At 41.3% G+C, this 17,297-nt stretch overlaps 1 protein-coding gene across 1 annotated transcript; it reads left to right on the forward strand.

Moving 5' to 3' along the window:
- Window positions 1–102: 102 nt before the first annotated feature.
- MANSC1 (MANSC domain containing 1) lies at window positions 103–15,210 on the forward strand. The gene is made up of 4 exons (XM_089524874.1): window positions 103–331; window positions 5,271–5,597; window positions 9,445–9,585; window positions 11,553–15,210. The coding sequence occupies exons 2-4, from the start codon at window positions 5,375–5,377 to the stop codon at window positions 12,359–12,361; spliced, it is 1,173 nt and encodes a 390-aa protein (XP_089381000.1). The 5' UTR covers window positions 103–331; window positions 5,271–5,374; the 3' UTR covers window positions 12,362–15,210.
- The last annotated feature ends 2,087 nt before the right edge of the window (window positions 15,211–17,297 follow it).

Raw genomic sequence — 17,297 nt, forward strand, 5'->3', positions numbered from 1 at the left:
TCCGGGGCGCGCTTGGTGCGAGAGCGGCGCATGCGCACTGGCTCCGGAAGACTTGAGGGCAGACGGGGCCGCCCGCGCATGCGCAGCTGGTGCCATCCGAGCCAGGTTCGCTTGTCATTTGGGGCGAAGTCCCATTCAGTCCGACAGGTGGGCGCTCAGTGCCCCGGAAGAACTCGGTGGGCTTGGGGCCCAGGAAGGAGGCCCGGATGAGGTCCTTTTGCTATGCTTCCCCCTGGGGCTGAGAGAGTGTGACCTGCCCGGAGTCTCACGCAGTGGGTCTCAAGCCCGGCGGGGATCCGGACCCAGGTCGAAAGAGGAGTCGGAGCCAGCGGTGAGTGAGGCCCCTCCGACACTTCGCCTCTCTCTCTTACTTAGAATGAAACCCAAACTTGAGCTGCATCCGCACTGCAGGAATAATCCGGGTTGATCCCGCTTTAAGTCTCCTGGCTGCAGGCTGTGGCATTCTGGGAATGGCAGTTTGTTGTGGCGCTTAAAGCGGGATCAACCCGCATTGTTCCTGCAGTGTGGGCATGGCCTTAGACTCTTCCTTCTTAGCATGTAAAGGGATCTTGTAGCACTTGGATATAATAATAATAGTAATAATAATAATAATTAACGTAGGGAGATCTTGCAGCCCCTTTGAGACTCACTGAAAGAAAGAAATGGGCAGCAGGAGACGTCAGCCTACTTCCTCAGATGCACTTGGATATAATAATAATAATAATAATAATAATAATAATAATAGAGAGGTCTTGTGGCACCTTTGAGATTCACTGAAAGAAAGAAGTGGGCAGCAGAAGTGGACTGAAGCCTAGTAAAGCTCCTGCTGCCCACTTCTTTCTTTCAGTGAATCTCAAAGGTGCCAGAAGATCTCTCTCTATGTTGTTGTTGTTATTATTATTATTATTATATCCAAGTGCATCTGAGGAAGTGGGCTGACGTCTACCAAAGCTCCTGCTGCCCACTTCTTTCTTTCAGTGAATCTCAAAGGTGCCACAAGATCTCTCTCTATGTTGTTGTTATTATTATTATTATTATTATATCCAAGTGCATCTGAGGAAGTAGGCTGACGTCTCCCAAAGCTCCTGCTGCCAAGTTCTTTCTTTCTGTGAGCCTCAAAAGTGCTGCAAGGTCTGTCTCTCCACAGACTGATTCCAGATACTAACATGGCTATAGCTTTGAATCCTTCCTTCTTACTTAGACTAAAACTGGACTAACCGCTCTGTAGACCCTGGGTGCTTTGGCTGCTGGGCACACTCTCGGTGGTCTGCCTTCTCCAGGAGCAGATGTGGCTTTATTCTGGTTCACTAGTGCCTCTGCCTTCCATTGGGAAAGGCAGCCCCAAGGGGCACTCCTCACTCAGCCCTGCCTTCCTTGCCCCCCTCAGGGCTCCTGGGGACAGAGGAGAAGCCCCGCCAACGTCCTCTCAGGCCCTCCCTCCCTTTGGACTGTTCCTTGGCAGCAACTCCAAAGGGCCCTTCCTGCCATTGGACTGACCAAGAAGAGGAAGATCCGGATCCCAGCCCTGTCTCCCGGATTCGGGTGGAGGGAGGGGATTAGTGAAATACTGAGGTCATTTAACCAAAAGCCAGCGAAGGGCAGGGCCTGCTGGGAGCAACTCAGTCTTGGGCCTTCCAACCTCCACTTTCCTGGGCCTCATTCACACTACATAATAAACCGGTTTTCAAACCAGTGTAAATCACTTTAAAGGGCCCGTATTTGCACTGGCACAGAATTTCTGGTGTGGTTTGTGGGTCAGGAGCACTAAACTCAGAGCACTAAACCTGTTCTTCCGAATCCAGCACATTCCCTGCGTTTGAAAAAACAATTAGATTTAACGCAAGTGCAAATGCGTTGCCAGTTGGATTCAGTTCCCTGTGACACGATCATCCCTGTGACACAACTCCATGTTGAATCCATCTGATTGACCAATGTAAATGTGAAGTGGATTAAATGGAAATGGGCAGATTCGATCGCGGGAGGAATAGTGTGAACATCTATTCGACGTTGAATCGATCCATTGATTCGATACAATCCAAATCAAAAAATGGTTTATTATGTAGTTTGAATGCCCTGGAATGCCAAAGGACCAGGCAAGGTGGCAAACACAACTTTATATTTGGGCACCTTTTGGGTTTTTTCCTGGGCTTAACCACCCGCGTTGTTTTCCCTTGACACCCATCAACCTAAAATGTAGGGAAGAGGGAAACTGTGACAAAAGCCTGCAACTCCCTCCAGATAATTAGAAGAGCTGGGCAGTTCAAATCTATGGCGGGAATTCATTGCCTTGACTCGACTACTCCTTTTCTTATCAGTTCTGCTTAATCACTTGGGTCCAAAACACACTGCAGAAATAATCCCAGTTGAGACTGCTTTAACTGTCCTGGCTCAGGGCTAGAGAGTCCAAGGACAGTGATGGTGAACCTTTTACAGACCGAGTGCCCAAACTGCAACCCAGACCCCACTTATTTATTGCAAAGTGCCACGTCCCTCTGGCTTTCTAGTAAGGAACTCTGGCAAACTCTGTGCTAGGGCGTACCATAGGTTCGCCATCACTGTCCTAGGAACTGTAGCATATTGTGGCCCCAGAACTCTCTGACAGAGCAGCCTACATGTCTCACAAAACTACAGTTCGCAGGATTCCCTAGCACTGAGCCAGGTCTCAAACGGGATTATTTCTGCAGAGTGTTTTGGACCTTGTACCTGCAGGCAAGAATGAGAAAGTGACGCAGAAGCCACAATTTCTATCCTCTGCCCTGCCTTGCCCAATGGTGTCCCAAAGAAAGGTGTTTGATGAAATGGCAGCAGTGAAAGCAGTGAAGGGGAGATGGGCCTGCTGGGGATACTTGCCCAAGAGCTCTCTTGAATGTGAAGCCAGCACTTTGCTTTTGGATTTCATTAAGGACCCCTGCTATATTCAAATACTTATTCTTTCTTGGTTTCTTGCCCCCTTCAGACTCCAGCCTTCTCAGCTTCCCTGGATTCCAGAACACTTCAGCTGTCACTTGTATTTAGCCTTCAGTCAAAACCAAATCAATAAAGTTTCTTCACTAGAGTTGTTCCACAGACTGCTTTGTCTCATCTCAGAAGCTTCACTAATGTGTGTGATACAGTACAGGTTAAAAATATGCACCAGTGCTAAAAAGTTAAACAATGAAGTATAAAAAATAAAATGACAAACATGTTCACAGTCTAGAATAACTTAAGATACACAATGGCCTGTTACAGACAGCCAAAATAAAGCTGCTTCAAGTCACAGTGGAGGTATGGTGTTTCAATGATGCATGCGTCCTAAGAGTCCAGAAGCCGCACCAAAGCCACGCTGGGCTGGAGCGTGGCTTTGGTGTGACTTTTGGACTCTTAGGAGGCATGCATCATTGAAACACCATACCTCCACTGTGACTCGAAGCAGCTTTATTTTGGCTGTCTGTAACAGGCCAATGTGTTCTTCCACATTGGGGAGGATGAACAGTGTGTTTCTCTTTATATTAAATTATGGTGCATGTCTTCCAGACTGGAAATACTTTTCTGGTAATTTCAGACCTGGCTCTTGCCCCCGAAAAATTAAGTGCGGTGCTTTAGTTATAGCATAGTGTGTGTCTCTCAGCTTTTGAATACTCTTAACTCACTCAGCAATAATGTAGTTGTGGTATTCTGAAATAAGTGGCATGGTTCCATTTATTAAAGGAAATAACAATATACTCTTATCCATTATGGAGATGACCTTTAAGCCCAAGCCAGCCTCTTTTCTTAGCTTTATCTGCTGAATTCTTCTGTAACACAAACCTGCTTACACACCCAATGTTCTGAGTCACTATTGTACACATCATTATCATTTCATCACAAAGTGGACATAGGGAGTGTTTTAAATATTGCTGCAATGGATCTAGAGTTGCTTACTTCCTTTCACCTGGCTGGGATTTGTTGTGTGTGTGGTTGTTGTTGTTTTTTAAAAGCATCTTTCTGATGCATGGAAATTTAAAAACCTAGTTTTCCTTACCTTGAAGCTATATTTTAGAGGAAAGGGGGATCTTGTGTGCAGCTGTTAAAAGCCCTGAAGCTCTCCCCCAAGAAAGAATACTGAAAAGCAATAGAGGGTTTTTTAAATAAAAGCATTGGACACGGACACTTAGGGGAAATCTTGAGAACAATCTTCAACACTTGCACACAGTCTGATGAGTCTTCATCGTATTGACATTCTTTTGGTAAATCACAGATCTAACTGAATGCCAGTTTTAGACAAAAACATAGAAATAGCTTTCTTCACAGTCATGGAGTGATAAATTCACAGCAGTGACCATTGTGCTTGTATGTTTTCTCTTGCCTTCCAACAGGGACGTAGCCGGGGGGGGGGGGTTCTTGGGGTCCAGACCCCCCCCCCCTTCCATTAGAAAAATGAGTGGTGTGTGCTGCTGCGCCGCCGCACCCAAGCCCCATTATAATGGTGGCACTTAGTCTGGACCCCCCCCCCCTTCCTAAAATCCTGGCTACATCCCTGATTCCAAACTTCAGACATCTTTCATTATGGCTTGTAAGAAATGCCAAAATGAAAGATGCCTCGGGTTTCATAAACCACAGTTTTTCAGCTACATTCAAGCTCTGAAATTGGTCTTTTCTCTTGACTACAAACCAGCAAATGAAACAAAGGCTGTGAAGATCTTTATGCCTATATTGAATATGTCAGCACTATCTCTGGGTGAGAACCAAAGTTCTGGTCTATCACTGCAAAGAAGAATAAGCTTTCTCACTAAAAATCCATTACCTTTATTCAACAGTCATGAATTAATGCAATATGTAGCCAGTTTTGTTTATGGGGAACACTCTTATGTTCTTGTGTCATTTTCGTCTTGTCTTCCCTTCCATTCTCTGATTTACCTGACATTTTGAGGGCGTAGTTTTGTTTTTTGGTTGACGTGGCTAAGCAAGTGAGGGATTGAGAGGACCTGCACATTTCCTTAATAATATACACTAGAGTTCCCAGTGACAATCATGTTCCATGTACTTGATTGTTCCCATGAAGCAATTTTATCTGGATCTGGAAATATTACCAAATTTCAAGCAAATTTTGTCTGCATTTTCACAAGGGGAAATTCCAACTTCTATGAAAGATAGGTATGCCATACCTTTATGCTACATCTTGTGTAATTCTCCATTGCATACAATCTGTAAATGTGAAGCCACGTGCTAAATGGTACTATGTGTGTTAGGGACTGGGAAGGGATTTGCATGTGGCATTAAAAACCAAGTAACACCCTCTTTTTTCTTACTAGAACAAGCAATTTGGCCTTCTTAAAATGACCATATACTACATGTAAATGGCCCTGGTGAAAACAGAGGAAAAACATAAGGAACACATCACACTTAAGCAAAAGAAATGTCTCTCTGGATTGCCCAGTGCTTTGCCTGTGCCTTGGCAGTGGTGGTCTGTGTCATGCTGAAACCATCTCAAAGTCAAGCATGTTCCACAGAGAGGATGGAGAACATCACTGTTGATATACAAAAGGCCCTTTCTAAAGGCATCCGGGGGACAGATCCGATCTCAACTGCATCTTCAGAAGCCTGTGTTAACATGTGCTGTTTGGGGGCAGAAATAGAAGGTAATAATGGTCCTTTGGGGATGCATGTGCATTATAGATTTCCAATACATTGTTTACTCAGACATAAGTTTCAGTTTCTTCAGTGTACAGCATTGCAGATTTAAACTGACTTAACAATTGTTCTGCATGGGTCAGGTGGTTGTGGTAGTGGTGAAAATTAGCATCAGTTTCACCAAACTAGAATTCTCAGGATTCGAGGCAAACATGAGAGCTGTGACAGCAAAAACTGATATCAAATGGATACTTTTTTATCATGGAAAGGTTACTTTTGGACTGCATTGCTCAGAATTCCCTACTAGCGCGTGTTCTATCATCCGGCAGGCAACTATACTAGTTGTGGGATGTTCTCATTGTCATTTGCCATCAAGTCAGTTTTGACCTTCAGCAACCCTATGAATGACAGACTTCCAAGAGCCCACTTGTCAACAGCCCTACTGAGATCTTGAAAACTTTGGGCCGTAGCTTCCTTTATCAAGTCAATTGAACTGCCGTTTGGTCTTCCACTTTTCTTACTGCCTTCCATTTTACCAAGCATCATCTTTAACAATAAATCATGTGACCTCATGATCTATCCAGAATGCAATAACCTCAGTTTAGTAGCTTTAGCATTAATCAGTTCATGTATTTGTCTTTTTGCAGTCCATGGGATCCATAGAACTCCCATTCACCACCACATTTCAAATAAGTTGATTTTCTTCCTGTCAGCTTTCTTTTATTTTCCAACTTTCATTGCCATGCATAGAAGTAAGGAGATATTATGATTCTGACGTTGGCATACTTTATGGTTGTGAACTTTATATAGTTCTTTCTTAGTTGCCCCTCCAAGTCTTAGGCTGAAGTTCTGTTAGGCAGTTAGGATGTCATAATGTAGTTTTACAGGCTAGTTGTACCTACTTCATAGTCACTCTCACCATGACCACAAATAGCATTGAAATCCACCTTAACCGCCAGTCAGTCATCCAAAGCAACAGAGTTCTGTGGTACTGTTCAGTAGGGAATTGTAGGGTGACATGATAGTCCCCTTCCGTAACTGAGCAATGTTGTACCATCACCTAGCGATAGGAGGAGGCTGATCAAATCATCCTGCGCTCTCCTGATCAACAGGAGCAGAGGACATCAGTTGGAATGGTGAAATGGCTTTTAAAGTGGGTTTCAGGGGTTAGGAGAAGGAACATAGTGTCTGGTGCAGGATCTCTGATTTCTTATCACATTTTTTATTTTAACTGATAACTGAGCCAAGGTGCAGAAAATCTTTAAAATTTCAATGCCTTCATCATCCATTTTTCATTAATAATCAGCAATAATCCTGCTTTTTCTTCTATTTAAAGTAGTCATCAGTAGTCATACCAAATCTTCACTAGTTTCTGCTAGTAACATGGCATTATCTGCATCTTTTAAACTACTATTCATGTTTCTTCCTTCAATTTTCACTGAGTCAAACCTGACTTTCTTATGACATGTTGTGCATTTATATTAAACCGATAGGGTGATGAAATGTACCCTCGCCAATGGGAAACAATTCCACTTTCCATTTCTGCTCTGTCTATGACCTCTTGTCCAGAGTATAGATTACACATAGGGACAGTCTCAAAAGTTGTGGCATTCCCATTTATTTTACAGTGATCAATCTTTTTTCAGGATCCACCGAGTCAAAGATTTTGCTGTAATCTATAAAGCATGGTCTTGTTTTGTTCTGAAATTGTTTGGTACACTCTAGTAGCCACGCTATGTTTTCAACATGATCTCTAGAGTTTTTTTCTTTTTCTGAGACCAACTTGAACATTTGACATTCCTTGCTCTGTATATGTTAAAGATTTTATTGTAAAATTTTGATCATCACTTTGCTTGTATTTATCCTAACACATGCTATCTTGTAATTCTGGGAGATGTAGTCTAACAAAGTATATTTTTCAAAATCTGCCTTGTAGTACACAGTTGGCCGCCTTGTAGTAACTTGGAATAGGCTAAGCCAGAACAGGGAGTTGGTGCTGGGAGCTCAAACGTACAGTTTATATGCAACTATAAGTCAACGTCATGTATAAGTTGAGGGCAGGTTTTGGGGCCAAAATTATGGATTTTGATACGACCCATGGATAAGTCGAGGGTAAAACTTAGGGTGGTGTCACAAAGGATATAAAGAACAAACCAGAGGAAAATGAGGACAGTGAATGTACAAATTTCTAGCAGGCGTAACTGTTCGTGTTCACTCTAAAGGCTGAATGGATGAGGAGGAAACTATGGGAAATGGTGACTGATGTATGGGGGAGGTGACCAGGTGTGGACAAGGCTAAGAAAGGGTATAAATGTGAAAAAGGAGGCAAAGCAAAGAAAATGGCAACTACATTAGCAGCGATTATAGTCTTTAAATTTAATGTGATGACTGCCTGATTTTAATCCAAAAAAGCAGACAAAGGACTGAAATAGAAGGCCAGAAGGGATGGCTTGAAGCCACCCCTTCCAAAGGCAGGTTGAGGCCATGGTAACCGCACACAGTGGCCCCAATCTGCCTTGAAGCTACCCAAAAAAGCAGCAAAAAGCCAGCTTTGTGCCCGTGCCACTGCCAGAAGCTGGCTTCATGATGCTCCGGCAGTATGCAGCATGTAAACACTGCACTGCCAGAGCGTCATGCAGCCGCTGCCATGTAAACGGCTGAGCGGCTTCAGGACGCACAGCGTATAAACACCACGTTCCAAAGCTGCCCGGACGGCGGTGCAAAAGGGCTGTCTGTTTCAGCCCAAACTTATACAAATATCTTGTTCAAAGCCTGATTCCTCTTGGTGTTCCTTTGAGGAAAGAGCCAAGGAACTGCCATCATTCAAAAAGGTCAGAAGGGCCACTGCAGCAGCAAGTCCCACAGCAACTGTTTCGCACAGATCTACTTCTTCTGATCCAGTGCTTGGGCATTATGCTTTTTTGGACTGCAGCTCTCAGAATCCTGAAGCCATTGTGTCCAGGGGGCGAGGTTCTATTTAGCTGTACTGGATAATGGCTACTGATAACTTTTTGCTTCAGTTGGCTGTAACTGAGGAATGGAAATTGCCATACAAACACAACTTTCAGGCTGTCCACTTCTCCATGGAAAAAAATGATAAAAATGTGATTAAAATGTCTTTTTTTTAATGGAAAGGTGTTTTTATTTTGTTTTTAAAACACTTTAATGCTGTTTTAACTTATTTTTAACTTGTGTTTTTAAATCAAAGTCAGTTTAATTTTATTTAACTTATGTATTAAGAGGGGGGTTTTAAACTGTAGTATTGTGTTTTTAAGCTATTGTATGCTGCCTTAGGTCCCACACTGATGAGTTTATCACACTAGCAAGACTCCGTGGGAAAATGGGAGTTAAAGTAGATTTAAATCAAAGAAAACTCGGAAGTGCCCAAGGTTTATCACACGATGTTGCAGTTAACGTGAAATAACATGAAGTTAATCTGAATGCAAAGCAGAGAAAACTGGCAGCTTTTTACTTTCGGAACAACCCTAAAGTAAAAAAGCTGCTGTTTTTCTCTGCTTTGCGTTCGGATTAACTTCACATTATTTCACTTGGGCAGTCCCCTAGTGTGCTAAACTAACTGAATTTGCAAGTTTGGTGTGAATTCGAATGTATTTTAAATCACATTTAACTCCTATTTTCCCAAGAGATCTCCCCTAGTGTGACACTGAGAGAAAGATGGGTTATAAATAAAAGGGGGAAATAAAGAAATATACCTGTTTCTCTGATCATCTTCATTCTGCACACCTTTGTTAGAGATAATACACTAGCACTTCTGAGGTTTGATTTTATAAAATAGCCAAATACTGTACAAACTTGCTGTTAATATAGATTTAGGCTATGTCTTGTGTTTTCCAGGCAACAAGCTGTGCAACTATGTAGTCTTTAATGCCAAAAAGAAGGGCAATTCTCCAAATTGCTATCTGTTTTATTTTCCCACCACGGAAATTTGCCCTGTGAAACAAGTATTAGGTCTGGTGACCTACAGAATAATAAAAGGTAAGTAGTGATAAATATTTGACTGACTGAGTTTATAATTTCTGGGCTGGGATTCAGTATTTATTCAAATATACCTATCCAATGAACCACCCCTAATCCACTACACAATATTGCTAATAGCTAGGTTAGCCAGTTCGGGAACATTCGAAGCCTTGAGGTTTCCAGACCAAAACTTGAGACCTGGGGGGCTCTGATGAATGTTATTAAGTGTTTATGGATTCAGTACCAATCACACTTGCTCATAACTTGTCATTCAAAAATACAAACACACTGGGGGATGCAGGGAGAGAGAACATATTTTCTTGTTTGGAAATTAAGATAGACCTCTTAATTAAAAGGTTGTTCCCAGATCAGGGTGAAATGAGCCTATTATTCCTTTTCACTTATGAAGGGACAATGAAGAAGTATGTAGGTAACTTGATTCTAGCCAGAAGGTGAGGGCAGAGCAGAGGGTAGACCCTGGCTCCACAAAGACTGAGAGGGAAGTAGAAAACTACTACTCAGACCTCCTAGAAAACCTTTGTGAATTGCAGCCACAAATCAGTTAAATCCTTCCTAGTTGAGCTGTAGATTTACACCTCTTGCCCAGAGCAGAGACCACAAAAATTGGAGAATTTGCTCCCTCACCTCCTGCTTGAAGGTGACCCACGAAAACTAGATATTTAGGACCAGACCCTGATATCTGACAATCCTGCCTGAAACATAATTTAAAAGCCAAATAACCTTAATTTGAAACTAAGACAAAGACATTAAAATAAACATTTGTCTACCAGCAGCCATCAATCTGGGGAAGGGTTAGAGGAGTTCTTACTTTTAGTTTCTTTGTTTGTTTGTTTTCATTCTGTTTTAAAAGATAGATTTTAGAAAGTTGTTAAAACCTCAGCTAGAGACATGAAGACAAAAAAATCTTCTAAAATCTCTATACATCATGCATCTTCCTCTGTTTCTTCCCATCACTGGTCTATTTGATTGATGAATTATTTGATTGAGTGAAATCTCAATATAGAAAAAAGTGTCAAGCCACCGAAGGCATTCCACCTAAACATTCGGAAGAGCTTCCTGACAGTAAGAGCTGTATGACAGTGGAACACACTCCTTCAGAGTGTGATGAAATCTATTTCTTTGGAGGTCTTTAAACATTGGCTGGATAGCCATCTGTCAGGAGTGCTTTGATTGTGAGTTCCTGTATGGCAAGGGGATGGACTGAATGACCCTTGTGGTCTCTTCCAACTCAGTAATTCTATGATTCTAAGTGTGGATGTGTCTCTCAGTTACTAATCTGAAAACACTTCTGTCTTTTTAATGGTAATGGTTCCCAGGTAAGACACCCATAGACACTATGATACATCCAGATGATGTTTTTATTCTTCAAGCATCTTCCCACATTCATAGGAAGTGTTGTCTTCCATTTATAACTATTCTGTGTTTTTTATCACCTATTCCTCCTTTTTTTCTTTCTATCAAAATATTAAAGAAGACAAATGTGATAACTGCATAGTGCCCCTTGATAGGTAGCCATAGAAAGAATTTCTAACTTTCCAACAAAACCAGGAGAGTTGTTTGAAAAAAGCCATGGCAGTGAACGACTGCCAAATGGTGTATATCTAGTTTAGACTTACTCATTTGCTTTTGAATTAAGGGGATGCGACTGTTATTTGCTATGCTAATCAATCAACAGACCCAATAAGACAAGCCCCAATCACTCATGGCCATATATATGATGAATGCATTTGGTTGAAAGAGACATTAATTCTGGGAGCCTGGTTATATACTGTACATTATATGAATGTTTTACAGTGCTGTCAGTTAATTTGTAAGCTTTGATTTTTTTTCCCTCCCGTAAATTGTATTTCATATTCATTTTTTCTATAAAAAAAGAGAATGTGAATTTCCATCACTGACAATTGCAGACTTAATGAATAATAATGAAAATAATAAAATGGTTTTCTTTTCTTTTCTTGACACAGAGATCTCCAAGCCTGCTCCTATCACAACCGTGGCTTTTCATCCTACTGTAAATGGCAGTTTTACGTCTGCACAAATTGCCATGTTTGACCCTTATAATATAACAAATGCTTCCCATGAGCCAGATCCTTTGCAGAAACCTATTGCTTCTAATCAGATGGAAATCTTGGTTCACTCAGATAGAATTGATGAACATTCCCAATATCCAAAAGAGGAAAGGGGAGATGATTCAGAGAGGACACCACCACATAAAAGTAGCAGTGTGTTGCTACCAGGTATTGTTAATCCTATACAACACACTGTTCCAACTGCAGAACATCCAGTTAAGCTGCCTGTTGTTACCACTGGCAGCCAGACTGTTACTGTTGATGCTCTAAGCTCACATGTATCTCCTAGCCATACTACAAACACCAAGTCTGCAACAGTTTATCATGGAAATACACCTTTGGAAGCTGCAAATCCAAGAAGCACGAGTATTTCCCATCCATCAGCTGCTTCTGAATCTAGTGCCAGCAAGACCAACCAATTACCTTCTAGTCTACCTACTAAAGATTCTTTGGCTTCTTTATATTATGTCCTCCTTCATAATGAACAGCAAGGGTTTGAAGGTGATAAACTTGATGGAAATCTGGACCAGAAACAGACTACTCTCTCTGTTGACCAAAGTATACTTCTTATTGCATTGCTCTTTGGGGTGATATTCTTACTCTTGGTTACAGTGCTGGTAGGGAGGAAGATGCTTGAATCTCTTCAGCAAAGGCAATACACTAGGCTGGACTACTTGATCAATGGTATGTATGCCAATGTGTAACACAGATGATGGGTTAAATTTGTCATATAGGTAGGAGGTCACCTTCCCTTTTTTATAGGGCCAGGCTTAAACTTTATACTAGGAACATTCTGATGTTTAAAGTTCCCTGTTGACATCTTTTGCTCATTTGTACTGTGGGCTGATGGAATGCTAAGTCTTCTGCTTCCCATCTCAGGAAATTGTGATAGTTTGGAATATTGTCCTGTTGACATGATATTCAGGTCATATGGCAGTTATTTGTCTGGCTGGGCAGTTTGTGTAATGGCCAGAGTCACCAGTCTTCAGAGGCAATCTAACCTCACTATAGTCTATCAAAAGTCAAACACAAAGGGAGAGAATCAGTCTGCTCAAGTAGAATGGCCATATTACTTAAGGTCAGATGATGTAGAGGCAGAAGACAAAGCTTCATTTGTGTCTATTTCCTTCTGATATCTAGTAAGCCTGCTTACACATTTCCCTTCAGAAAAACTAAAGGCCAATGTCCAAATGCTAGTCTCAGCAGAAATAAAATCAATTCTATTAGTAGATAAATGGTAAATTAACATGTTAAGTCCTATTGTTTCAACTGTAGCCATTGGATTTAGGCCAAAACCAATGATTTTGACTTTCAGGAAAGCATAGCACAGAGTATGCATTTAAATCAAATAATTCATGTGACATTACATGTGAAAGCAATACATTTCCCACACCAGCATCTAACAAAGCAAAGTCTTACAAGAAACACAGCTGGAAACAGCAGCCCACTCTTCTGTTCCTGTCATAATTACTGTGTGCATTTTCCCGATCCCACACTGGGTTTTTGCCTTACAGCAGCAGAGACCAGAGGTACAACTAGGACCAGAATTAATGGCGCCACAATCTGTTCCTCCACCCCAAATGGCCATCTAGACAGAGTGACAGAAAGTGACCAAAATGTGGATTAGTCCCTAGGTATGCTAGTGCTCACCAAGTTTGCTGCTTCTATTTTTTAAAAAAATATATATAATATCCTCTTCTATAACCAAATAATACTTATCCCCAAATACTGTATTTAATATCAGAGCAGCCAAAACAAACTCCATTTTAATCCAGGAGCTGTTATGATCCTGTGATTTAGGTGAGTGTAAAATTCCCTTTTTTAAAAAATCAGGTTTGACAAACAGGTTTCATTTTTGTTTGTTGCTCTAATATATCAGAAATGTAGAAGCACTTGTAAAGCTGCAGCTGTGGATGGGGTGGAGGGAAAAGAAGACGCATTAGTTGTGTGCTTCACAACTGTCATTCACGTGGCCCTCTGAAGTGAGACAAGAGGTAAGCAATAACACCATTAAGAACTTGGATTAAAATTACTCGTCTGCACCCTGGAAACATGCAACTTAATGATGCCTGTTATGGGGCAAATTATATAGGATGTTATGGAGGGAAGAGAGAAACTTGGGCAGCCTTTTAAGCAGTAGTCCCCTGTAATATTTAGTTCTCCTTTGAGGGCTTAGTAGCATCTGCAGGGATTTTTTTATGAGCCATCAGTTAATTTAGACATTCCCCTTCCTTAAAAATCATTGCTTATTAAAGATGTAGCACACAGCTGTTTCATTGTACTTTGTAATTAAATCAGTACAAATCAAATGAAATGTTTTTGACCTGAATGTCTTATTGCTGTTCTCTTTGTTTTTATATATGTATCTGCTTAATTTTTTAGTATAATGTTATTTGAAAGAAATATCAACTTCCATAAATGCAATGAGAAGCTTCCTCAAGCAACCACCTTTGATAAGAGTCAGTACCACTCTTGAGCATCCAGGAATAAGAGTTTATATCACCTGTGGGCTCTTGGTCTATATTTCCTGACATCTACGCAAAATCAACTCTATTTTAACTCATTGCTACTTATCTGCCCTTCATAGAATCATAGAGTTGGAAGAGACCACAAGGGCCATCCAGTCCAACCTCTTGCCATGCAGGAGCTCACAATCAAAGCACTGTTGGCAGATGGCTATCCAGCCTCTGTTTAAATACCTCCTAAGAAGGAGACTCCACGAACCTCTGAGGGAGTGTATTCCACTGTCCTAACAGCTGCTACTGTCAGGAAGATCTTCCAATACAGCAGTTTGGTTCTTGAATACTGCTGGCAGGAACAGCAGTAAACTTGGAAATGTCACATACTTCATTCAACTTCAGTTTAATAAAATCACTGCATGTTGGATAATCAAGGGATAATTTCCCACACGATATTTCTTTACATACCATCTCCCAGGTTATTTTTTTAAATATACATGGTCCCAAATTCCATTAATTTAGCTGGACTATAGAACTGAGAAACTGGATGGGCTACAGAAATTGCTACCAATTGCACAGTTCTCCCCCTGCAAGACCTGACAGGCAGAATACTCCACTCACATTCTCCATATAATTCTTCCTAATGTTCTCTTAGTTTGATTACCTTAAATTACATAAAATATATAAATGACTACATACTCTTAAAGTTATTTCTCAGAGCTACTGGCAATAATCTTTGATAGCTCCTGGAGAACAGGGGTAGACTCAGCAGACTGGAGGAGGGCTCTACCTCTAATCTCTGATTGTTTCCTAGTAAGATGTTGGTTTATCCTGTAGGATAAGGCATGATCTGTAGCCTGCCAAGTGGTGTTTGACTGCAACTGCTGTCATTCTTCAATTTAAATACTTATGCCTGAGCTTTCTCCTTTTCACCATTCTATTCCACCTCTTTTCCTTTGTGCTACATCTTTTAAATTATTGACTCTAAACAAGAACAGTTTTACTACTGATATTTGAACTTGCTACTGCCTTCAGAGCATTTTCAATATGCACTGCAAACAAATGCTTTAAATAAAAAAAGTATCTGACTCACACTCTGTACTTGTTTCTGTTGTGTGCTGGGTGAGATGATAATGATTTGTATGTGAACCTTTCTACTATAATCATGCACATATCCCTGCCTGGTTGTGATTAGACATTCTGAGATGTGGTGCCTATTTAGAGGCAACGGATCAGTTAAGATAATTCATCCCAGAGGTCTGAGAGGTTTCCTCGCAGCTCTTCGAGATTTATCACTTCAGCAGAACTGTTTTGTCAAAGACCTGACAGACCCCTGGAATGAGAAATGGCTTGGGCAGTTGATACTAAGCTCCTAAATATCCCCTCTTTTTCAATTTAAACATATGGAAGAACCAAAACAATATAGGTAGACAAAAACCTCATTTTAACTGAACTAACCAGTGTTAATTACTATACCATTCTGCGTGTGACTTTGGAAGCTAAGCAAAATCAGTCCTGGTTCATCCTTGATTGGGAGATGACCATGGAAAAGCAAGGGGTCTCCATGTAAAACTAGGAAGGAATCCTGTCCAAAGTTCCTGAGAGCCACTATCAGTCCAATTTGACAGTACTGAGCTAGATGAACCAATGGCTCAACTCAGTATAGTCCAGAGATTCAACCATCTATGGCTTGAAAATGTTTTTTAAAAATTCCAAAAAGCACATCTTGTTTTTGCCATTCTTTATAAGCGATTTCATTTTATTATGCCAGTATATATAAGGAGACTTAAGCACCCACCGAATTTGGTATTCCCAGGGGTCCAAATCTCAGTGGCTAATAAGTGCCCAATGTATAAAGCAGCTTCTTGTATTTCACAGTCCCAACTGAACATAGGCTAGAACGTCAGTGTGGAAGACCTCTTCCATGGGATAGAAATAGACAAATTGTTCTTTGCCACCTTTTTTTATGTACAGAATCATCCAGTGGATTTTTTCAGGTGATTTTTAAAATTACATTTTGTCCACAAGAAGAAACTTGGCAACTATGGCCTGTTACAGACTGCCAAAATAAAGCTGCTTCGGGTCTCTTTGGAGGTATGCTGTTTAGATGATGCATGCACCCTAAGAATCCGGAAGCTGCACCAAAGCTGCAATCCAGTGCTTAGGAATGGAGTGTGGCTTTGGCGCAACCTCCGGCCTCTTAGGACCCATGCATCATTTAAATAGCATACCTCCAAAGAGACCCGAAGCAGCTTTATTTTGGCAGTCTGTAACAGGCCTTAGTTTGCATTACTATGATAATTTGACTGTGGATAAGATTGCTTGTATCAGTTCTGGACTGGATGCCATAGTTACTGTATATGTACGTATGTAAATGTATACAAGTCTAGAAATTTTAGTTAAAAAATTGACCCCAAAAACCTGAGTCAACTTGTCCACAGGTCAGTGTAAATACTGTACCTTACTGCCAGTGATGTATTTTACTCCAAGTCTCGAATCCTTGTAAGATACTTTCAAGTCAAGTCTCAAGTTGAGTCTCAAATCTTATACAGTATTACAAAGAATGAAGTAGTAGCATTCCTTTTGTTGTTGTTGTAGGCTTCAAGTCATTTCTGACTTATGGTGACCCTATTACAATGTCTTTTCCTAGCCCTCTCCCTTTTCCTAACTGCCTGGCTCCAGCAACTTGGCAAAGGAGAGGAAGGGAATCTGCTAGGGGATTTGAATGAAGCTGTTGTCATGGCTGACCAAGGGAATATCAAGGCTTTGATTGGACTGTGGTTAGAGAGGGGAGAAGAAGGGGAGGCATAAGTTGCAATATGCTGAGCATGCACATGATGGCCAAGGCAGGGGGCTGAAGCCCTAACAGGCACATGCAGCCTGCACCCAACCCGACTCTAAGCACACAACTGGCTTTTTGCCCATGGATTTGGGCACTGCCCAATGGCAAGCTGTCATATTTACTGAAGGAAAGAGGCTTCTTGAAGCAAACACTGGTAATGGTTGATGCCGTCTGTGACTAGAGACCTCCCGAACAGCTATTTTTAAACCTACAAGGAGAATAATTGCAAGGTCAGCCAGTTGGCAGTTCGAGACCCAAGCCCCTTGATGGAGTGACCTCCCATCACTATTCTCCAACCTAGCAGTTCAAAAGCAAGTGGATAAATAGGTACCACTTGGG

This window comes from Sceloporus occidentalis, unplaced genomic scaffold (assembly GCF_023333645.1).
Source record: "Sceloporus occidentalis isolate IW3139 unplaced genomic scaffold, rSceOcc1.0.p SCAF_5, whole genome shotgun sequence".
In the NCBI taxonomy this organism is placed as follows: Eukaryota; Metazoa; Chordata; class Lepidosauria; order Squamata; family Phrynosomatidae; genus Sceloporus; species Sceloporus occidentalis.